The sequence below is a fragment of the Polyodon spathula genome, chromosome 4, assembly GCF_017654505.1.
Source record: "Polyodon spathula isolate WHYD16114869_AA chromosome 4, ASM1765450v1, whole genome shotgun sequence".
Classification (NCBI taxonomy): Eukaryota; Metazoa; Chordata; class Actinopteri; order Acipenseriformes; family Polyodontidae; genus Polyodon; species Polyodon spathula.
In genome coordinates this window covers 65,376,980-65,401,329 of record NC_054537.1, presented here as the reverse complement: position 1 = coordinate 65,401,329, position 24,350 = coordinate 65,376,980, and the positions used below count along the sequence as shown (strand labels likewise).

The 24,350-nt window shown below is 36.4% G+C and overlaps 1 protein-coding gene across 2 annotated transcripts in view; it reads right to left on the bottom strand.

The window, feature by feature from the left end:
• Nucleotides 1-20,584, bottom strand: part of LOC121314756 (DNA topoisomerase 2-beta-like) — a 56,819-nt gene extending 36,235 nt beyond the window's left edge. The window contains exons 1-5 of one of the 2 annotated variants that reach the window (XM_041248400.1): nt 20,097-20,584; nt 7,265-7,459; nt 5,662-5,752; nt 3,545-3,608; nt 2,998-3,143 (exon numbers count right to left, since the gene is read on the bottom strand). In XM_041248400.1, the coding sequence (XP_041104334.1) occupies nt 2,998-3,143; nt 3,545-3,608; nt 5,662-5,752; nt 7,265-7,459; nt 20,097-20,138 (538 nt within the window). In that variant the 5' untranslated portion in view covers nt 20,139-20,584. The remainder of the gene's footprint in view (nt 1-2,997; nt 3,144-3,544; nt 3,609-5,661; nt 5,753-7,264; nt 7,460-20,096) is intronic. The other variant, XM_041248401.1, reaches the window with a different exon arrangement.
• Between the last annotated feature and the right edge of the window lie 3,766 nt (nt 20,585-24,350).

The following is a 24,350-nucleotide window of genomic DNA, read 5'->3' as shown; positions in this document are numbered from 1 at the left end:
AGCTACAGTTATAAAAATGCAAACCCAAAACCTTGGTTGTATTTAACAAAAATTACCATGCACAGCATATTTACATGAAAATAAATAATTAGCAGAGTCATTGAAAAAGCAGCAGTTGGTGTTTATGAGTGTTTGTAGCATAAGCGATGCTGCTGTTAAGGCAAGCCATTTGATTGCTCACAAAATATAGCTATTTCTTCAAAAACATTGAAAGATTTTTTTGAAGAAATGTTGCTAAAAGCTGCTGAAAGTGTCCTGAGAAGCACCAATCTATCTCTGTCATGAATATCAACAACACAAAATGTTACGCTCAACTTAACTCGACTCTCAATATATCCTCAGCTTTAGTCATGATTCAGATGTTGGTGCGCTGGTTCAAGCAAAGGTGCCACGTATCAATAAGCAGCAGTAGCAGTCACTAATACTCTTTGTGTTTATCTTAAGGTGAGTGCTAAAAAAATGGATCCATATCTATTTATATTTATTTAATTTTTTTAGTATTTACAGTATAATCAAATCTCAAAAAACTACTCACTTCTAAATCTTTTGTAGTCATTTTTGTATTACTTTAGTATAAATACATGTTAATTTGGATTCATATTTTGTTTTTTTCTGACTATGTGAACGAAAAGACACACATTTGCCCGTTTTCCCATTGGAAATAGTGATATTTTGAAATATCACTGTCCTGGTCACAAAAGCAAAGTTTGTGGGTAATAATAACCATTTTCTATACTTTTGAGGCATAAGCAATTAGGAAATAACACTTACTACCCAGGAACAAAAATTGTGTTACATAGTGTAAATTTTAACAAATGGCAGTTTTTCTACTGCAATCAAGTAAGCTGCAGTACAGTTCATTTTATAATTCCCAATAGTTTTTTCTCTCTGTAGTACACTCCCTAATTAAAGTACCAATTATTTATATGCAATCTGCTTTCACCATTCTTAAAATAGGGAGTTTAAGAAATAAACTGGTTTTCACTGTTGCAGCTCACACTACATTTACTGTTTTTCATTATGGAAACGTGTTATATTACTGTGCATGCTTCTTTGGCTTAGAGATATTATCAGCGCATCACCTAATTAGGGAAGCTGTTGCGCAATTAAATCATTCTCAGACTCCTGACATTAAACAATATAACCAAATCTTTTATATCAGGGATCAATGCGGTGCAAATAAACAATAAAATTATGTTTGTGTTGACTCAAAAGGCATCTTACGATTTCACTGGCGAAAGACTACACTGGTTTATTAGAGTTCACAAAGAAAACTTTCAGCTTGATAAGGTAACCTTTTCACTTCCGTTTGTTTTAATATACCTTGGTTCCATGGACAGTGCACTTGAACTGGTCTGAATTCTCCTAAAAAAAAGGAGACGCTGCCATGGTTTTCCCCGAGTTACCAGAGTTATCAAGTGAGCTGGGTAGGAAATACTTGTGAGTTGAAGGTCAAGAAGTGCACTTGCTGCAGGCGGTATTACAGTCAAATTGTCAGTGATTTAAAAGATAAAGCCATCTAGATATTCTTTGTATTTGTTTCACCCTGTGCATGTAACTCTGGTAGAATGGTATGTAGAACAGGGAAAGAAGTGCTGGACAAGGGAAATAATGTGTCAGATATCAAAGTGGATACGAGAATGGCAGTGAAGCCAATTTGCTTAAAAACATTAAAAGTAAACGGAACATTTCCATCAAAGGATTTAAAAAATCTGGAATTGACCTGATGCAATCAGAAACCCAGAGGCACTGTAAACTGAGCCTGTTACTGTAGTAGGACTTATTTTTATGCTAAGCGTTTTACATGTTTTATTTTTTACAAGGGTTTAATTAAGTAACAGCCAAATGTGTTGCAAGCATATACCTGGGCTATGTGGTTCATGGAAAAATGGTATTGATCTTTTTGCTGCTTTTCAGCCCATCATTATAATTATTTATTTTTATTTTCCGTTCTTGTTCTAAATTTACTGAATGCAATTAATACATTTTAAGCTCCATTTTTACACAACAGTACTCGCACACATTTGGTAATCATTACAACTGTTCCATGAAACTGCGGTTACCGTATTCTGCTGGTGTTAATACAGCACCAATGTACTTCGAAGCATTTGTATTTGATCACATTGTTACCGTTCTTCTCACACTTCGGTTAAAAGCATGTGTTACGCAGACTTGTTTCTTTACAGAGTTTATTATAGCATCATAGCACATTCGTAACTACTGAAATGTGTTTTTAAATGGGAGAGGCATTTTTTGTGTTACAGGTGCCAATGACACCTAACCCCCCCAAAAAACAGCTGCCAACATTTTTTTTTTTTTTGTCACATTGGCAACCATTTTAGGCAAAGTCTGGAATCCTGAAATATTCAAATTGAAATTATATATTACCTGTTAAAAATGCAAATAATGTGTAGGCATTTCTATTTTTCAAAATGTAGTGGGTTTATTATATAGGGGTGCTGTCCCTTGAAGAACTGAAAGTAAAATATTTGGAGAGAGCGGAGGTGATCGAGCAGAAAGCAGTACAAAAAAGAAAGTACGAGACACAGAAATAAACAATAAATTAAGCGAAATAAACATTGTTTCTAAAAATATAGCAAGATGTTATTTTGCTGAAACAATCTGATTGGAGAGAACAAAAAAAAAGCGTTACCTGACCTGCATTTAAAAGAAACTTGCAAAAGAGAAAAAAGGGACATGACACCACAGCCAGCTTGTGAGTAAACAAACCTGCTCTTAAAATGCACTTTTAAACTCAAATCTAATTAATAAAGTTTCAACATAAAAGAAAACAATATTAACGCTCTATCAACGTTGTCTCTTTCTTGGAATGAAGAACGTTCGCACCCCGATTTTTTTTTTTGTAGCTTTAGGTACGGTACTTTGTTGCAACAGGTTAATTTGCTGATTCCGTTCTACACAGTCTACACCACTACACTTGTGTACTTGTTACCTACACACAACAATACAGCTGCAAAACATACTTCTGTCTCTTACCTGTAACTTTTTTCTCATCATCATCATAGTTGCTTGATGTTAAGAGATGCCCAAAGATCAAAGCAGGTACATACATTTTCTCATCTTTGTGTTCCACAACAGGAATGCCTTTTCCATTGTTCCAAATGCTGATAATGTTTGATTCTCTGCATTAAAACAAACAAGACAGGGTACATTAGTTACATTCATATCCAACATCAAGGACATCAATCACCACTACAAGTGCCTAAGTATCACCATGACCTACACCAACTGTGTATAGAACATAATCTAGTAAAAACATATGCCTATTTAATATTATTTAAAAAAGCACCAAACACGTTTTAAATGTGGCTGAGCACTGTACTTCACTATACACCAGTGAAAGAATCTTTTTTTTTCTGTACTAGACCTACGTAAGTCAATAAATTAAAGACAGTTGTGTCTTTGGCAGAGTATACCCACAAACTTCTTAAAATATTTTTTTTACCAAGTTTCAGAAGATGCCTAACTTTGCAAGGATGACCAGAAAGGATTCACAAAAAGTTAGACTATAGATTTTACTTACGGGTCTATTGTTATTTTAATACAGGACATGTTTTTGTCCCTCTGCTTATTGTCAGCTGCATTTACTGAAAAAAAAATTGAAGTGATTTTAGAATCACAACCAAAACTGTCAAACAAAAAAAATCTAAACAGATAGGAATTTAAAGTACCAAACGTAAGCAAACAATAGAGGATGGTAATACATACATTTATTAAAACACAGAACTAATTATGTTTGGAAACAACAAATGATTTACAGCAAGACGATAAGTGGGGATGGCATTGCCCATTTTTCCTCACTAAGACCCCTTACTAAACACCCTGTTATCTCTAAATAGATAATCATCTCTTTAAAAAATATGCTAAATATTTGAATGAGCAACACATCAAGTAGAATGGTACCCCTTTTTTCTAGGAAAGTGGAAACTGGGTATGGGGAGTTTCTTTGCAGATTCACCTCAGACTGTTTTCTTAATAAATATCTTGGTATCCCTGAATAAAAAATAGTCTCCTCATTAAAAAAAATAAGGAAGAGATTTTAATGAACAGTCTCTCCCATAAGTACTGTGATACACCATATGATCCACTTACTAACAATGCAGAATGACTGGGTACGACATTTTCTTTTCATTTTACCCTCTAATAACCCTTTCACACAGACGAGTTATGACGGCTCAGAACAGGCACTGATGCGGCATTTTGGTCTGTGTGAATTGCCTATGCCAATTGGCGAGGTGGTTTTGAGATGGCACAAAACCATCTCAACTCTTGTGTGAAACGCTATGCCGGCACCGAAGCGCTATAGTGGCTGTGGACTGAAAGTCCGCATCCCACATGACTGTATACCGGACATGTTTGGGTATTGTTGTCGTCTGTGTTACATGCTTTAATTTTTCAAATACAGTGGCCGATCAAGAAAGAGGTAGTAATTGGAGACTGGAAGAAGTTTAACTTTACAATTCTAGGAGTGGCAGCTAAACAGATGCAGCACGTTTAATTGTGCAGTAGAATTTGGGGGCACAGACCCTGTGGAAATCTAGTTAATGTGATCCGGGGACTTTGAGAATGCACAGGAAACACAAAGCGAGGAACAGACACAACTTTCCACATATATATTATTACTAGAGAAGATAAAGCAAGCACAGGGAAGTTTACAACACACAACATTTCTCCAGCACCATTCATTAAAACATAAGAAATTGATATAGATATATATATATAGATATACTGTGTGTGTGTGTGTGTGTGTGTGTGTGTGTGTGTATATATATATATATTTTTTTATTTATTTATTTTTTTTTAAGTATCTATCTTACCCATGCTATAATGCTTATTTAAGTATTTGTTTTGTTTTCGTTGCCATGAAAACGATCTGTTGGCTGGTAGATTTGAAAGTTGCACTCACTTTCAATCCCTGTGTGAAAGGGTTATGATGGTATTATACCGGCATAGACGGTGTAATTTCGTGCTGTGCAAATGGGCATTTTAAAGAGGTGGCTCATTAGCTGTATTTGTGTGTGAAAGTGGAATAAACCAGGTTTCTGGCTAAGGACTGCCAAGGACAACACTACACTGAATACTGTGCCAGTCTTGGCAGTCCCCATTCAAGAAAATAATTTGTTGGGTAAAATACAAACAAATGCTCAACACAGTCATTCAGCATTGTTGGTAATTTAACAACATGTATGGTACCACTTGAACTTATGAGATAGACTTCTCATTAAAATAATTAAATATTTTTAAAGAGGAGGCAATTATCTATTTAGGGATACCAAGATATTTAGTGAGCAAGTAGTGTGAATGAAGTTATCCAGCAACAAACTCCCCATCCCCAGATGTACATCTTTCCTAGAAAAGAACATTTCAGGGTACCATTCCACTTGTGAGAACTTGCTCATTAATTTTTTAGCATCTTTTTGAAGACGAGATTATTATCTATTCAGAGATATCACAGTATTTAGTAAGCAAGGGGTATAAGAGGAAAAATGGACAGTAGAATCCCCACTCCTAGTCGTGCTGGGAATCATTTGCTGTTTTCAAACTTCTGAACACACTTCCTATGCTCCTACATATTTCACTGTTACATTCTTAAGACTGAATATTTATTTTCTCTATTTGCAAATATATATTCTCTCTTACCAAGAATTTCATCAAAGATCTTGTACATGCCCGGAACATAGGTAATTTCTCTTAAATTCATTCCAACATCTTCATCAAAAACCCACATTTGCTGAAAATGAAAAACAAAAATAGTTGAACATATAAAAAGGCACTAATAAACAGCCTATTTTTTTTACAAAAATGATATCAGGGATATATAAAAAAGATACTGTAGGCCTACTTGTTCACCTAAACTCTGGTTTTAGTTATTTTAGATGATTCTGATTCAGGCGAGACCTGGGGACAATCGAACAGTGAAGGGTAAGCTTCCTAATCAGGTTCACAAATGTTCTTCTACAATCGCAGAACCTGAATGTGCAGATAGAGGAAAACCCAGCATGTCCTTTGTGTGCATCACCGGCTACTCTGAAGCACATTCGTACAGGATGCAAGGGGGTGCCGAGTCGCTTCCTTTGGCGTCATGGTCAGGTGCTGTGATGCATGGCATTAGCACTAGAAGAACGGTGGAATAAAATCAACAGCTTGCCGGCAATATTAGCAATAGCTGCACACAGGGCAACATACCTCCCTCCAGGACAGCAGCCAACAGGAAAAGTTATTAGAACCAAGATCGCAGGGCATAATTGGAGGCTGCTAGAGATTGGAGTATGCAGACAGATGTTGGTAAGCACCTTATTTTACAACTACCCTTCGACCCGACATTGTCCTGTGATCAGTCTCAGCATGCCTTGTTCTCCTCCTTGTTAACAATGCCATGGGATGATTCCATGGATGAGGCATACGAGAGCAAGAAACTCCAGTATGCTAGTTAGCCACTGAGGTGGTACAGCGGGGGGAGAAAAGTCTAGGTGATCCAGTACAGGTGGGTTGTCTGGGATTGGTCGTGCACTCCATGACCTGGCTTCTCAGAGACACTGGACTCAGTGGACAGGAGTTGCGGTGTATAGTGAAGGCTTTATCTGAGGAGGCAGAAAGAAGAAGCAACTGGCTCTGCTTGAGGAGGAAAGAGGCTGACTGGAGACCTCAAGAGAGGTGATGGAGGAAGTTAACATCAATGAAAGGGAATGGATGGCTAAGGTAATTAAATTGGGGTGGGTTGGGGAGTGGTCCTGGGATGCCCGTATCACTGTTGAGTCTTCCTGAAGTGTTGTGAGATAGTCGACGAAATACGATCCCTAGACCCAGCATTACACTTCAGCCATCAACACTGGGCCAATAAAAAATCGTCATTACCTGCTGGAGGAAAAGCGCTGAAACCTAATATAACACAGCAATGCTACGTCCTGGTTAGTCCCTACTACACAATCTTATTTTATCTTGGCAAAAAACAAGTCTAATATAAGTATTAAGTAGCTACTCTATGTAATACAAATCAACCTAAGTGGAATTTGTCAGCTATCATATTCAGAATACTAAATTCCCTTCATATTCTGAAAATGCTATTACCATGGCTAGAATACATTTTCTGAATACACCTGGAATACAAGTGGCCATGTAAACCTAACGAGTGAAATCGTAGGGCTTTTCCACAACTGTAAAAATAAACAGTTTACATTGAGTGGTACTTTCAGTACAGGTACAGTAAAAAATCGGATCTTAAAAACAGTAGTTAGTAGCTCACCTGGGTTACTGGTTCAACAGAACCAACGTAAGTATCTGGACGGAGTAAGATGTGCTCCAGCTGGGTTTTCTTCTGATAAACTCGCTCCACTGACATCTTCTTTGAACCCTCCTTCTTGGAGCCTTCAGTCTTGGCACCATCGTTCTTGGCATTTGCTTCTTCCTTTCTGGCAGCATTGTTCTTATCAAAGAGGGTCTGTTATTAGATACATTTATAAAACAGTTAAAAACACATTTGATGATGATGATTTAGTATTATCATCATCATCATCTACTCAAGATGGAAAAACTGAAAGGCAGTACCCTAATCTTAACAGGTAAACTAGAACAGTTAAAACTCTCAACCTCAACATCCCCCCAACCAAGACCCTTTTTTCTTTCTCTTTTTTACATTTCCAAGGTCTGTGGACACCCCACCACCACCACACAAACCTCCCTGTGCCAAGAACAGGTGTACAAAAATAAAAACTGTGTTTTAATGAACAATTTTATAGAATAAATTGATCAAAAGATGAACCAGACTACATTAGTGAACAGCATAAATAATAAATAATCTTTTTCCACTGTAAAAATTGCTTATTTCACAGTCTATAAAAGCTATTTCCAGATTTCACAATTATACATGATTAACGCAGAAAAAAATACTTTGTCAAATTGTTCGTTTTCTGAAGTTACTGTATTATACAGCAATGTGTTCCTACATATTTAAATGCTTACCTAAAAAAAACAGTAAATACTAAAACTGTAGACTATTTCATTTATGTCCACCTTTGGAATTCATGAATTCAAACAAAATTAGTTATTCACAGAAACTGTGAAATCCGTGATATACCTGAAAAAAAATACAGCCTTAATAATGTGTGATAGAACTGCAGAAACAAGTTAGTAATACAAATGCATTTAAATCGCTGGGAAGGTTGTGCTTGCTTATGTTTCACTATTTCTTGGTGCAGTATTTGCAAGTGCATAACGAAGGTCTCCGCTCTTATGCTTGGTTTTGATCATCAGCAGGCTTGAGAATCCAGTCTTACATATACAAGTAGTTGTAAGCGGCAACAAAATACGGAGAATCATATTTACAGTCTTCCACTACCACTGTTGTTGTCTACAAATAAAGGTGTTTCAGCTTATTGCTGGCATTACAATAACAAAAAAAATACAAAACAGTTTAGTAACAGTTCAGCAATGTCACGTGAAAGTAATCTTGTTTACAGTACTCCACAAATTAAGCTTAGCGTTTTACTGGCATTATACCAACCAGGATAATACATGAAACAGTGATAAAGGCGTGTTGACTGACTCATTGTTCTGAAACAGGTTCACTGCTATTACCCGACTAATTTAAATAATGCTCCTTTTAACATAAACTAACACTAAATCCTCCTAATTGCACAATTTTTTGGCGCCCACTCAGTACTGAAGTACACTGTGGCAATGGTATTTTGTGCAGCGGCAGGATGCTCCAAAAGAGGGGACAGTCAGAAGGCAGGTGAAACAAACTTTTTGTCCCAGAAGAAACAAAAAGATGTAGGTAATGAGTCAGGAGGATCAAGCGAGCAGGATCAGACGGAGTGAAGCTCTGGACAATGACGCCGGACTCCAGGTTATGTGAGGTCAGTATAAGTTTAAGTTTATCTTCTTATCGAACACTTATTTCCATCGAAATAGAGATACCGGTATCTTCCCACATGATTTAAAAAGGTACTCAATAAAAATCCAAGTAATAACTCCCAAGCCACTGAAACACATATATATATATATATATATATATATACACACACACACACACACACACACACACACACACACACACAGTATAGAAAGTCTACACACTCTTTCTTTCGTATTGTTTATTGTGCCAAATGACAAACGCTGAAGAACCACTTCACAGACCTCTTTTTTATTAAGAGTTAACATGTAATAAATACTTCCCCAGAGTTTCCCCCCGCTAATTAATCTATTAAGTAACAGTGTCTAATATATCCAACTATAGTAGCATCCGTAGAAAGTTTACACCCCTTTTCAAAATTTTCACCTTTTGTTGCCTTATAATCTGGAATTAAGTTTGGTTTTTTTTCATTTATCTACATATCCTACCCCACAAATTCCAAGCGAAAAAAAAAAATTCTAGAAATGTTTAGAAAAATTAATTAAAAATAAAAATTGAAATAGCTCGGTTGGATAAGTGTCCACCCCCTTTGTAATAGCAAACCTAAATTATCTCAGGTGTAACCAATCGCATTCAAAACCACACACCAAGTTAAGTGGCCTCCACCGGTGTTAAACTGTAGTGATTCACATTATTTCAGGATAAATCCAGCAGTTCCTGTAGGTTCCCTCTGCTGGGTAGTACATTTCAAAGCAAAGACTCAACCATGAGCACCAAGGCACAAAGTTGTTGAAAGGCACAGATCAACGGATGGGTATAAAAAAAATATCAAAGGCATCGAATATCCCTTGGAGCACGGTCAAGATGATTAAGAAGTGGAAAGTGTATGGCACCACCAAGACCCTGCCTAGATCAGGCCGTCCTTCCAAACTGGATAACTGAGCAAGAAGGAGACTGATCAGAGAGGCTACCAAGAGGCCAATGGCAACTTTGCAAGAGCTACAGGCTTTTATGGCTAAGACTGGTCAAAGTGTGCATGTGACAACAATATCCCAAGCACTCCACAAATATGGCCTGTACGGTAAGGTGACAAGAAGGAAGCCATTACTCAAGAAAGCCCACCTTGTATCCTGTTTGAAGTATGCAAAAAAAGAAAAAAAAAAAAAAAAAAAACACTCAGGAGATTCTGTAGCCATGTGGCAAAAAGTTTTGTGGTCTGACAAAACTAAAATGGAACTTTTTGGCCAAAATGCAAAACGTTATGTTTGGCGCAAACCCAACACTGCGTATCACCCAAAGAACATCATTCATAATGTTAAGGCAGGTGTGAAAAAATGCTGTAAAGTAAGAATGCTTTCAAAAATAGACATGTTAATAGATTATATTTATCAATTAACAAAATGCAAAGTGAGTGCACAGAAGAAAAATCTACATCAAATCAATATTTGGTGTGACCACCCTTTGCCTTCAAAACAGCATCAATTCTTCTAGGTACACTTGCACAAAGACAGGGATTTTGTAGGCATATATTCAGGTGTATGATTAAACAATTATACCAAACAGGTGCTAATGTTCATCAATTCAATATGCAGGTTGAAACACAATCATTAACTGAAACAGAAACAACTGTGTAGGAGGAATAAGACTGGGTGAGGAACAGACAAACTCAGCTAACAAGGTGAGGTTGCTGAAGACAGTTTACTGTCAAAAGTCATACACCATGGCAAGACTGAGCACAGCAACAAGGTACAAGGTAGTTATACTGCATCAGCAAGGTCTCTCCCAGGCAGAAATTTCAAGGCAGACAGGGGTTTCCAGATTTGCTGTCCAAGCTCTTTTGAAGAAGCACAAAGAAACGGGCAACGTTGAGGACCGTAGACGCAGTGGTCGGCCAAGGAAACTTACTGAAGCAGATGAAAGACACATCATGCTTACTTCCCTTCGCAATCAGAAGATGCCATCAGCTCAGAATTGGCAGAAAACAGTGGGACCCTGGTACACCCATCTACTGTCCGGAGAAGTCTGGTCAAAAGTGGCCTTCATGGAAGACTTGCGGCCATAAAGCCATACCTCCGACGTGGAAACAAAGCCAAGCGACTCAACTATGCACGAAAACACTGCCACACAGCCAGGTCAATCAAAGTGTGGATGGAGGACCACCAGATCAAGACCATGTCATGGCCAGCCCAATCTCCAGACCTGAACCCCATTGAAAACCTCTGGAATGTGATCAAGAGGAAGATGGATGGTCACAAGCCATCAAACAAAGCTGAGCTGCTTTAATTTTTGCGTCAGGAGTGGCATAAAGTCACTCAACATCAATGTGAAAGACTGATGGTGAGCATGCCAAGACGCATGAAAGCTGTCCTTGAAAATCAGGGTTATTCCACCAAATATTGATTTCTGAACTCTTCCTAAGTTAAAACATTAGTATTGCGTTGTTTAAAAATGAATCTGAACTTATTTTCTTTGCATTATTCGAGGTCTGACAACACTGCATCTTTTTTGTTATTTTGACCAGTTGTCGTTTTCTGCAAATAAATGCTCTAAATGACAATATTTTTATTTGGAATTTGGGAGAAATGTTGTCAGTAGCTTATAGAATAAAACAATGTTCATTTTACCCAAACACATACCTATAAATAGTAAAACCAGAGAAACTGAATTTTGCAGTGGTCTCTTAATTTTTTCCAGAGCTGTGTGTGTGTGTGTGTGTGTGTGTATATATATATATATATATATATATATATATATATATATATATATATATATATATATATATATATATATACATATATATATATATATATATATATATACACACACATACATACATACACACACACACATATACTTTATTTTTATTTTATTTTATTTTTTTACAGCATTATATGCTCCTAGTGTTAGACAGGGTGCAAAGTGGAAGCTTGACAAACTTCAAGAATTTTTAAGCGCCTGGGTCAAAACAGCCTTCAGATCTCGAAAGACAGACAAAAATCGGTAATTGGAAGCCCTCACACACAGGAGTACAGATGGCAACATGTCCCATGCTGATTATGGCTGCCTGTCTGGTTTTCTCTGCAAAACCCAAAAATGTACAGAAAACTCAGACCCCAGACCGTTGCAATGAAACGCTTTCTAAGCATATTTTCTGGCCTCAGATCGTGACCTATTAGCTGTGTTCCATAGTGGCCGAACCTCCACTGATGCAAATGAGAATTTACACTCTCAACTGTGTTCCAACGATGTAATTCACATGCAAGTTAAATAGTGCAGGACCCAGTTAAAACTTATATCTCTCAGTCAGTTTGAGAATGTGAATTCTAGCAGTGAAAATACGAGAACACCAATACTCACTGATTACACAGATACCATACACAATCACAGCACATGAGGTATCATCACAGGGATGTTGAAATAGAGGAAACAGTTCAGATTTCATGTGCATCTCCTGTTCAGCATTCTGATACTGCCTTTAGACCTCATCAAATCTCAAGTGTTCTATTATATAAATGGATGGGCTGTCTATAAAGAAAAAAAAAGATGGAATCATGCAAGTCATGTACAATTTTTTGTCTAAGTGAAAATTGTGAAGTAGGTCAAAATGATCACAGCTATGTGACATTACATCAAGACTCCCCAGCTATTTTAACATCTCTCAAAATCAAAGGGAATCTACAACATCATTCTGAAGCCATTTACAATTATCATAAATTGTAGAGTTTTAAGTAGGACAACCATGAATACCTGATGTCAAGTTGGACACACTGGATAAGTGCACCCAGTGGTTGCCCACCTGTCATCAACTGTAACGAAAAATAATAGAGACTAGCTAGCATATTTTACTGTAGGAGACAATGGTAACTGTGTTCAGTATGGAAGTCTGCTTATAGGGCCACAGCTATAAAGTAGGTTGATCCACAAGACAATTGTTTAAAATACAGGGTACTTATAAAGGTAGTTGGCCTATTTGTGAAAACTGCACCATGGAGCAATTGAATTTGGTGCACATAAAAATGAGACAGTGGGGAACCCCTTCCCATATTAGCTGCTGTGTTGCTGCTACTATTTCATGTATTATGTTACTATCATGTATTATGCACTTTCCACTGTATTTAATGTAAAAAAATTCAAAGTGTATAACTTTTTTATTATTATTATTTTAGGCCTCGAGATTTAAAGACCAATTAAAAGTTACTTTGTCTATGTAATTTATTTATATTAGAATTTTAAAACCACAAACTTGTCTTAGCGCACAGTAAATTTCAAAGTGAAGTCCACATATTTAAGGAAACTCTTTGGTTTTTCAATAATTTATTACACATAGACAAAAGTGTTGAAAGAAAGACAGGACCCGATACCAATGAAACAGAAAATTACATTTCAGGCACAAAAACAAACAGTCACATTATATAGCTACCATAATACCAAGTGAGACAGAAGAGAAATGTAAATCAATTTCTAAATTAAAGGCATAAGATAAGAATTAGTATTAATTGGAAGTAAATTTGAATACAGAAAAGGTAAGCCATGAGCTGTGTTTTGTTTTCTATTTTTCATGTATTCCATTTTTTTCTTTTGCATTTTATACAATAAAAAAATCAACACATTAAGTTTCTAAAAATATTCATGGAACCAACCAACCATTTCTACACAGTAAGTTGTACTTTTTTCTTTCGTTTAATATATATTTTTAATTCTATTAACTGTTGCTTGATTAAAATAAATACAAACAACAGTAAATAATGTATTGGCATTTACTTGAACAACGTAGCTTGAAAGTAAATGTCCAGTATGTAAATATCAAGTTATAGGTATATGAAATGGAAAAACATGGAAACTACTTCAAATGGAAGAGAGTAATGCTGAAACGAAACTTTGGTTTAAAATTACATATACAAATGGTTTTGGGTATTTCTTATTTATTTTATCAATACAGATTAGCACAAACCGACATACCACTTCCTTAGGAGATCAGCATGAGATACAATAGACTAGTCACTTGTTAATTTAGCACCCTAAATTTTCTCTATTTAGTCAGCTTTTAAATGCGAAAGGACTTTGGTGGGGGTTTAAAAGCTAATTAGTTTTTTCACAGTAAAACACCTAAATGAAACAGATTGTATTACTATTATTGTAGTATGGTTAAAACAATATACCTTTTATTTCACAAACAAACAAATTAACTTCAATGATCGTAGATTAAAAGGACTAAGGACGTTACTACTAGCAAAACCAGACCGTGACATAAACAAAAAGGTAAACTAATAACAATACTGTAATAATACGATCAGTTTAATTTACATGGTTTGGCTGTGAAACAATTAAATGGGCTTTTAAGTCCTCCACGTCCTTACTTCATTTAAATGTGGAATGAATAAAGAAAATAAGTGACATGGTACCGATATTAATACAATTATGAACAGTGACTGTAATAAAGTGTACCCATCTTAAAAATGTTGCCTATATTATAACGTTATCAAAGATTAATCGTTTATTTATATGTTGCACCTTTGCTGCTGTCCCAGCCACACTGTATCCTGGTAGAACCTACAGCATGCTCAATGCTACAATACTATAACGACCCAGCGATTTCCATCATTGCAGGACTTACTGTCTGTCCCATTTGTTTGTCTTATCTTTTTGTATTGAAAAATGTTTTGCTGTGCCACGCCACTAGCTGGGGGGGTTCACCAATCCTGGATATGTGTTTGTACCACCAGAATACTGGCAGAAGATTGGGGTCCAAGTGGAATGCCCGGGATTGTTGATGGTGGATGGAGGGCATGGTTTACTGTGAAGCGATAAATAGGAGTGCGTGCCTGAGTGCAGTTATGCAAGTGACAGTCTCGCAAGAGCAAGAGGTAGACTAGAATTCAGCACAGAGATATAGGTTTTTATTATTATAAACTGCCTCTGTGGAGCCTGCTTTGACTTACATGCAACGTTACAATAAGTTACTTTAGGAAAATCATATATTTCTAAATACTGTACTGTTTACTAGTGGGGGGGGGGGGGGCAACAAAACAATGTTTGGGAAATCCTGCCTTAGTGGGAATGTTGTTAAGGACTTCCATCTCTACACGAGCTGCTCTTGATTTTTTGTATTCTAAATTGTCATTCAAGTTTCCCATTTTCCATTATATCGTCCGTGAGATGGCGACCCCAAAAGGAATACCGAGCAATCCCAAGTGGACTAGAGAGAGATTTTGAAAACTGCATGGGATTCAATACTCTAAGTATGTTCACAGTCATTCTGTATCATACTGTTTTATAAATGAGTTTCATGTTTTATAAGGGTCATCAGGATCAGCCCTCCCTTTAAGCTTTTTGACTGAAAAAAGGTCAATTATCAGTGAGAAACCTTTGGCCAAGCATTAACCTTTTTAATATTTTTTGTTGCATGTAACAGGGCGAACAGCCCTGTACAGTTAGTTGTTTATTTTTAGAACGGGGTTTCCCCCTCCGCCCATGTTATTCTGTATTTGTTTGTTTATTTGTTTATTTTGTGTATATATATATAGATGACGGCGAGCGCCGTGTGTTTTGTTTATGTATTATTTATTGTATGACAGCGAACCGCTGTCTGCTTTCTTTATTGTTTTTGTACTGTTTTGCAGCGTGGATGGGAAGCCCCATCCATATTAAAAACTTGTGCAGAAGGTGGCCATCTCCTGAATTAATTAGGTGATTAATCTGTTGTTAATCGGGAGATGGTTACCTGCATAAATACCGGCAGCACTCTAAGCCCCGGATGGGGTGTTCAGAGGAGGAACGAGGAGCACGAGGAGATATTCAAAAATGAAACTGAGACAAAGGATCCGTGAAAGCTACTGCCCAGCCAGACCGTAACTATTGTTATTGCGTTCGTGATTTGTTTGTGTTTGAATATTTATTTTCTGTGCTCTGTGAGCAGTGTTTTTTTTTTTTTTTTTTTTTTTTTTTTTTACATATTTGATTTATTTTTGTATTCTCTAATAAACGGTACACGCCGCGCCTTTTGAAATGCAGTTACCTTTTATTGTTCGTCCTACTTCTGGTCTGACGTCACCGCAACGCCATTTCCTGCCACATTGCATTATACAACTTTGAAACAATATTCCAACACAAGTATCTCAACAATTTCACAATTTACTTTCAATTTAAGCAAAACATTTATTGTGGCTCTGCCTCCGATTTTGAATCATCCTCTTCTCCCTATGCAGCTCTGTCAGTTATCGTAGGTAGACTGCATGCTTAACTGGTGGCCTGCATAAACCACTGACCTCTGCACTGCCTTCAATTGTAACTACCTTTATTAGGGCTATTAATTGTTCCATTGCTGGGAATACCAAATTCAAAAATGGCCAATTCCATTTGTCCCCACTTTTTATCAATGTATTAATAATTAAATATGGCACATGAACATACATATAATGTTGATAGTCAAAATAAGTAAACTTAATAAATTACCACAATTATTTTTTTTTTTTTGTTCAATCAGACTCTTGTTCCTGTAATAGTAAATAAAGCACCTGAAGTCACTTAAAACCTGTCATAATATTTATAGACATCACTTGGCTCATTGCTGGCATTAAAATAAGCAGGAAAACCTAAGAATTATATTACAACAGTTCAGAAAACCAAATGTCCAGCACAGTTGTGAGAATCATATTTACGGGGTTCCACTAACAGTAGTTCAGTCTACAAATAAAGCAGGTTTGAAAAAACCTGCTTAGCTTATTGCTGGCATTTACAATAACAATAAAAAATACAAAACAGTTGAGTAACAGTCCAGCAATGTTACGTGCGAGTAATCCTATGTACAGTATTCCATAAATTACATTTAGCGTTTTACTGGTATTATAACCAGGATAAAATATAAAACACTGACAAAGGCATGTTGACTGACTCGTTGCGCTAAAACAGGTTCACTGTTAAGTACTGCCCGATTACAATTTAAATAACGCCCCATGTAAAGGCATAATTCATCCTCTTAGTTGTTTCTTTCCTAATTCTGCAATGTTAGTTACAAGATTTAAAAAGAGTCGCGTCTCCAGACAGAATGTCTTTATGAAACCAATGGTGTGTAGCGTAGTAATCCTTTACACAGTAAAGTGATCAATTTCCTTTAAAGACTGTACGGCTAGAAAAAGTTGAACTAATTTCTTCGTCGTCAGAAATCATAATTCAATTAAGAAACTGCCATGGTTTAAAATTACTAATTATAGCTTCACTAAAGGCAGGCAGCGTTGAAAGAAATAAACTAAACTATGAAATACGCAATTCATTTAGCTTGCTTACTTTGGGAAAGCTCCACCTTAGGTCTTACGTCTTAGGTCTATGTTTTTCAGCATAGAATGCAGTGCTTTGCCATTGTTGCCATCTTATTTGCTTTCTTATTCTCTACGTGTTTACGATTGGCATTATGATATTTAATAGTATTGACTCATACATGATGACCTGAATTACAGCAAAAATTTAAGAATACTATCCCACCATCCTCAGATAATCAGATTTCTTTTAGCTCTGTCTTTCTGAAACATTGCTTTTTTTTCTTCGTTGGAACAGTCGCCATGTCGAGTTTCAGCAGAGACGTGGCCTGAAGTCACATGACGAATAAACTCGCAAAAAAATAAACAATGGGCACGGTATGTCTTACTCAATTACTACACACTTAAATGTGTATTTTCAACTAATTTGCTGATTTTTACCAGTTTCAAAACGCTTGAGATGATTAATGAAATGGTCGTTTTTTAAAAGGGAAATAAAACAAAAACCATACAAAAGTGTGAGTATTGTGATTTATTTTTGTTTAATGGAGTACTTATACTTCTAAATAAAGCAGGAAGATTGTGCTTCAGTGATTTTAGTGTTCAATTATAAGACGAGTTAAAAACTGTAAAGTTCATGAGCAGCACCCTCTGTAGAGGCAGAGACGCCTGCTTCACCCACCCTGTCCCAGTAGATTCGACAGTGCCTGAGTAAGCTCTGCACTAATGGGACATGCATTTTTAGAGGGAAATCAGAGAATCATCTGCAAGACAAACACAAATATGCTTATTTAATGCTTTGTAAGAATGGTCTCAAAATAATAGATTTACCTCGCAAGGCTGGAGTCTCGACTGAGGTTGATATTTATAATAATAACTTGCAAAAGTTAGTAAACTGAGTGCGAAAGTTGCCAGTTACTGCGAAAAATAACCGAATTTTAGCCTTAGAGGGAATAAAATATTTACTTTCCACACTTGTTTACATGCAAGTATATACAGAATACACTGCAGAGTGTGGAATTTAACTCTAGTAAATACAAGGTTTGGTTTAATTGATACGCCATCAGCCATATCGGTACAAAATAATATGAACATAAAAAAGTATGTATTTTGCTTCCTGTTTTTTGCATACATCACTGAAGAGTGCTTATTGTAAATAAAAAGTCCCCATTTGAACCTATCAGCAACTACACTTCTTATTCGCTGAGAGTAGATTTCACACTCAGGATGTCAATCACAAAGTATTCTAAACATTTTAACCACTACATGTTCTATAAAACACAGATTACAAAAGTTATCATGTTTCATTATTTTTATTTGGACTTGATTTCTAATATGTGTATAAGTGTACAGTGGCTACCTCTAATCAAGTTGAGAATATATTCTCTTGCATTCACTTCACTTACGGGCCTGACAGCAAAGAGTGCCCAACAAATACACAAATTAATTAGATATAGCCATCCAAGCTGAACACTTAAACATACAGAAAAGCTCATTTTAACCAGTGCGAAAATGGAAATCATGAAAAGTGTGAGATAACTTTGGTTGTTATCTAAATGAAATAAGATTGATATATCACATGCTATTTTGTAATATGCTGTAAATAAACGAATACTAGACATGCAACTAATCTTATCACCCATTTATGACGCCCAGATTGCAAATTTGCCACTCGAACAGAAACACCAGTGTGCCATCACAAATAGTGTTCACTGCATTGATATAGTAAGTATGTGTAAGTTCTCTAGATGCCAAACATGTTGACCAGATAGTGTTTTAGAAGAAAACCTTAAGTGAACAATGCATATGTTATTATTTAAATAGGGTCTTATGTGATGTCCCTACAGATTAGACTGAATAATGCAAACAAACTGGACTGTTTTGACAAAGTACAGTACACAGAAGATAAAATATGGGGGGGGGGGGGGGTATACTACTGCATCGTTTGTTTTGAATTCCCTTATTGGCAACACAAAGATTTTTCTGATAAATATTTATTGTTCTACTGCATTTCCTGGAGATCCAATAACTTACATTTTGCTTTCCTAGCAAACATTTCTTATGCTAACAGACTGTTGTTGTTGTTGTTGCCAGTGGGTGTGTTTTGATATGGGTGTGTGTGTGTGTGTATTTTACTTTCAGAAAAACATATTGCAACTAAAGCATGTTGGTGTACATACATGAATAACTAGGATTATTGTGCCAAAAAATGTAATCACACACATTATATATATATATATATATATATATATATATATATATATATATATATATATATATATATATATATATATATAATAAATCAAAATTCGAAACTCAAAACATTACACTACTGCAACTTTTTTTCCCACTCGCTACCATGGAATCATTAGATTTTATAACCGACCTGGCTACCCCAGTACTAAAGTACAGTATCTAGTATGCCTATATCTGGTCAAACCCTACTCTGTATGCGACTCTGTTGTTTTCATATATGCGCTGCAGGCAAGAGCTTGCGCTGTGTAGTGCAATTAATAAATATCACCAAAATTGAAATAGCCGGGACAAAGACTAATACCATATACAGAGCATTGTAGATAAGTTAAAACTGGTTACTACACACACACAAGCATACATGAACTTTAGATCTGCAGTGTAGAGACGAGCACTGTTGTCTTCCCGAACGACTACTGACCTTGCATTCGTACATTCATGTCAGATGTGTTTTTTTTTTCTTTAAAAACAAACAAACATAGAAACCACATACAAATTACCAAACTTTAACATTTCAATTTGTATTCATGGCTCGTAGTGTACCCTCATGCGCTATATGCAACTACAATTATGCAGACATAGCCAGTAACCGTAGGCGCATGCATATTTATGCACTGTCTGAACCAACAAAGGCTGAACACGATTACAATCAAAATTCATTCAAATGCATTAAAAAAAGTCATTCAAATAAGTGTAATTAAATTATTACTGAAACTTACCACCCAAGTCAAACCTCCGCTTCCTGCTGCTCCGTTAGACATCTTATTGTGTTTTCCAAAACAATCGTGCTTAAATGTAAATTATATATTGCACTTTAAAGATTTCAAACAAAACTCCTAAACACTAAAAAAGTGCCCCATCGGACCACAGACTGTACTGTAATTTACAGTCAACCGCTGAACAATTAAAATCCTGTTGAACCCCGGTAAAAGTCGTCCAGGATTAAGGGACTTTCTCAGGGTTATTGTTAAAATCGACCAGCGGCGGCTCCTTGAGGCCTGGATGCTATTCCCTTTGAAAATTATAAAATGCAGTATAAAAACAATTAATTTAACAATGTCATAGTATTTTTTAATCAGTACAAAAATAAACATAAAACCGCTTAAATAAAATAGCTGTACATTAACTCTTTCCCCTCTCCGGTTTTCTTTCAGAAACAATAACGCCACCGCTTCTTTCGCCCGGCATCACTCCCAACACAGCGACGAGCCCCTTCGAACAGAATTAACCAATCCTACAGCAGATTCCCCTGCAGTGGTGCGATCTACCAATTGGAAAATCCGTAGTGATCAATGACGTACACGGTTACAACCCCCCCTACGCGACAGTACATACGACACACTATACACTATACATATTGTTATGTAAAAAAACAACAACAACAAAAAAACACCTCTTTTCTTAACAATACAGTTTCTATTAAGTCATCATAGTCTTGATATTACAATTAATCAATCACTGCTAAAAATGTAACAACATTAACATTTAAAAGAGAAAAAAAAAACGTTACAGTCTTAACAATAGTATCAACAGTACAGGTAATGTCGTTTGCAGTACAAATACAAATGTTATTGGACCCATGTTGATAGTAGTCCACGGGGAAATCCCTAATATTTGTATCTATCTCAATCTTAAATTTGATCTAACCCCCCTAAAAGTGTAATTCATTCATATTCAGGTATGCTTGTATTTTCATTTTAATTAATAAAGAAATGAATAATATAAAACACTCTTATTATAAATCCACACCCCTGGAAGTGCAGTGGGATCAATAAACACTGTATGGGCTGGACTTCTTGACTCTTGCATTACAACTGGTATGCAGCTATTAATAATCTTGAGATTACCTGGAGATGGTCTCCATGTATGATTGTATCCATGCTTAATTCAAGTGACTTGAGACAATATAGTATTATGTAAAGTAATGCAACAAGGAATCTATACTTTCAGTAATGAGCAACCAAACACCTCATATTAAAAAAAAAAAAGTGCAGTTACAGTAATATTTTATTATTTTGAAAAGATTCTGTCTTGCTTTATTTTCTGGAAAACAGGAAACTGCAGTGAGTTATCAACCCTACAACAATGAATGGTCCACACACACACAATGTCTTTGTTTCAGCAGTACTTGTGACATTTCAGATAAAAATTGCTCCCCCAGCTCTGCTTACTCATCTCAACTGTGTTAAATTGCCAGCAACACAGAACAGTTTGGAAATAAGATCAAACACCATTTTTTAAAGACAACACAAACAATTTTCCAGAGTCAACAGTGATGATCCTGATCGCTGTGCCCTTTCCTCCTTTAGGATAACTAACCTGTTATAACCTATACACTACTGAATACAGACACTCATTGATCACTCTATTTCCCAAGTTTCAAATGATACATCCTCACCTGATAAACTGGTGTACCTGGCATTTAAACACAAGAACATGCCTTTTTTTACTCTCCCGTTCATGATCCTGCTTGATTGAGTATGCTATCACTACCCGCTTTTGTGTTGCCTTTCTGTTATCCAAATTAACCAATCTCTTGCCATTAACACTTTTTCGGTTTAATTATCTGCGTGTTTGTGTTTGTCGTGGAAGATTATTTTTATTGTAAGTTTTCTTTTTGTCTTCTTATATTGATTACATTTGGTTTTTTTTTTTTTTTTTTTTGTAGCTATTTATTACTGTAAATTGAAGACAGGAATTATGCAAGTATGTGACATTTTATATTACTCTCCCCCGAAATCCAGTCCTATGTGCCTATCAAACACTTAGACAGTTCATTACTTTTTTATATCTAGAAAGTATACAATAAGAAAAATGTATAACAGCACCTTTTTTACAACTCCAGTTTTACAATTAAAGATGTTAACTGAGCCCATGATTTCCATTACATGAGAGTAGATGTTGAACTTCATGCTGATTTGAATTCTGCTCTCGTCAAGATTTGCACCAACTAAGACGTAGCTTTGCAGTAAACTAATGTGATCCATCTGCCTCTCCATCCATTTGCGTTGTTTTCCATCTGATGATGTAGATATCCTTCTGTCTGGTGTTGATTGCTGAAGTGTAATGCTGGCTCCAGGGATCAGCTCATTTTGCCTCCCCAGTGCATTAGCACACACAATGGCTGCGATGCTGGCTCCGGGGATCAACCCAGTTCGGTCTCTCCAGTGCATCAACATGACAACCGTCTAGATTGCGCTAAGTAGGGTACATCTCTGGGGTCTTCAAGTAGGCAAATCCATCCTCTGTGTTTTGTTGACAAGCCCACGCCACCTCAAGAGGGCTCAACAGTGATTCTGGCGTCCCAGCATCTCCCGCCTCCATCCCCCACTCAACTCAGCCCAGCTTACTTACCTGTACATCAGCGTTGCTTTCTTTCTATTGTGCTTGAGATCCCCATCCAGAATCTTTTCGTCTCAACCACAGCCAGTTGACGCTCCTTTCTGCTGCTTCAGATAAGTTCTTCACTGTGCGACGCAACTCTTGGCCACTGAACCCGATGTCTCTGAGAAATCAGGTTATAGAGTTTGCCACAAATCCTCGACAACCCACCTCCACTGGGTAAACTCGGACACTCCATCCTCGCTGTTCCGCTTCAGCAGCTAGTTAAGCATACCGAAGTTTCTTCCTCTCATACACCTCATCCACTGCATCTTCCCTTGGCACTGTTAACTCTACCAGATGAACAAGGCATGCTGATGTTTACAAAAAATTACAAAAAATCGCAGAAAAAGCAATGGCCACCTTGAAGAGCGCTTTTGTGGTAAATTAATTATTTTCATATTTAACTTTTCTGTGCAGCATTTTCAATATTTTTCAGGTTTATATATTTTTCATTGATTGCTAACACAATTTTATATAATATGCCAAATAATTCTAGGAGAGCTGTAACATTTTGAGACCTGTAATTATTATTATTATTATTATTATTATTATTATTATTATTATTATTTCTGTGGTAAATGCTCAGTCTAGGAGTAATTATAATATAAAATGCAGTTAACTGTACAGTAAAATACAATTCAATAAGGAAAATATAACTGAGTGGTGGGACTAATATCCAATTTTTGTTTTCTACATGTATTCAAATGGGAACAAAAAATGTCTATGTCAGTGTCACAGAGACAGCCGAAGTGGGCGGCGTCAGAACCAGGAAAGGTAATGCAATACACAAAACACAGGACGGATGAAATGAAGTGATGAAGACGCCTGTTGGCGCCGGTTTAATACAAAATAAAAGGTTTACACAAACACGAAAAACACAGGACACGGCACTCTACGCCAAAATAAATAGACAAACGAAAACAGACTAAACTTAACAAAACGGTGCACGGACAGACACTGACAAACACGGTGAGCGGATACTTTCTCCTCTTATTATTATTATTATTATTATTATTATTATTATTATTATTATTATTACTGCTACTAATTTCTTCCGTCTCCAATCCCGTTCTCCGCTCACCGAACACCCAACCGCCAGTATGTGACAACGTGCATCTATATATACTATTGTGCTGGGATTCAATTACCAGTTAATTATTCACTTGAATCCCAGCACGTGAATTAATAAAGTGCAATTCCCCGTGCTCACATATTACTACATTTTACTTGCACGTGAAGTGCCTAAATACACATATACATTTTTAAACACTCGTGTTACACAGACCCGTTTATATCCCGTGTACCAATGTCTATACACCAACATTTAAACACACCACACGCAACACATAACAGATAATATACACAGGGGCGGGCACTTTGTTACAGTCAGTCAGAAATGACAGTTGACAGAAATGAGAAATACATAACACAACCTGTTTTGTATAAATATAAACAGAACACCAACACAGCCACTCTTGTTCCCCTATTTACTTCTTCTGGCTGTCAATAAAACAAGTCCCGATTAGGCTGCACATGCAACACTAGCTGCTAACTAGTGAACTGATACTTTTTTAAAAAAAACTGTAACT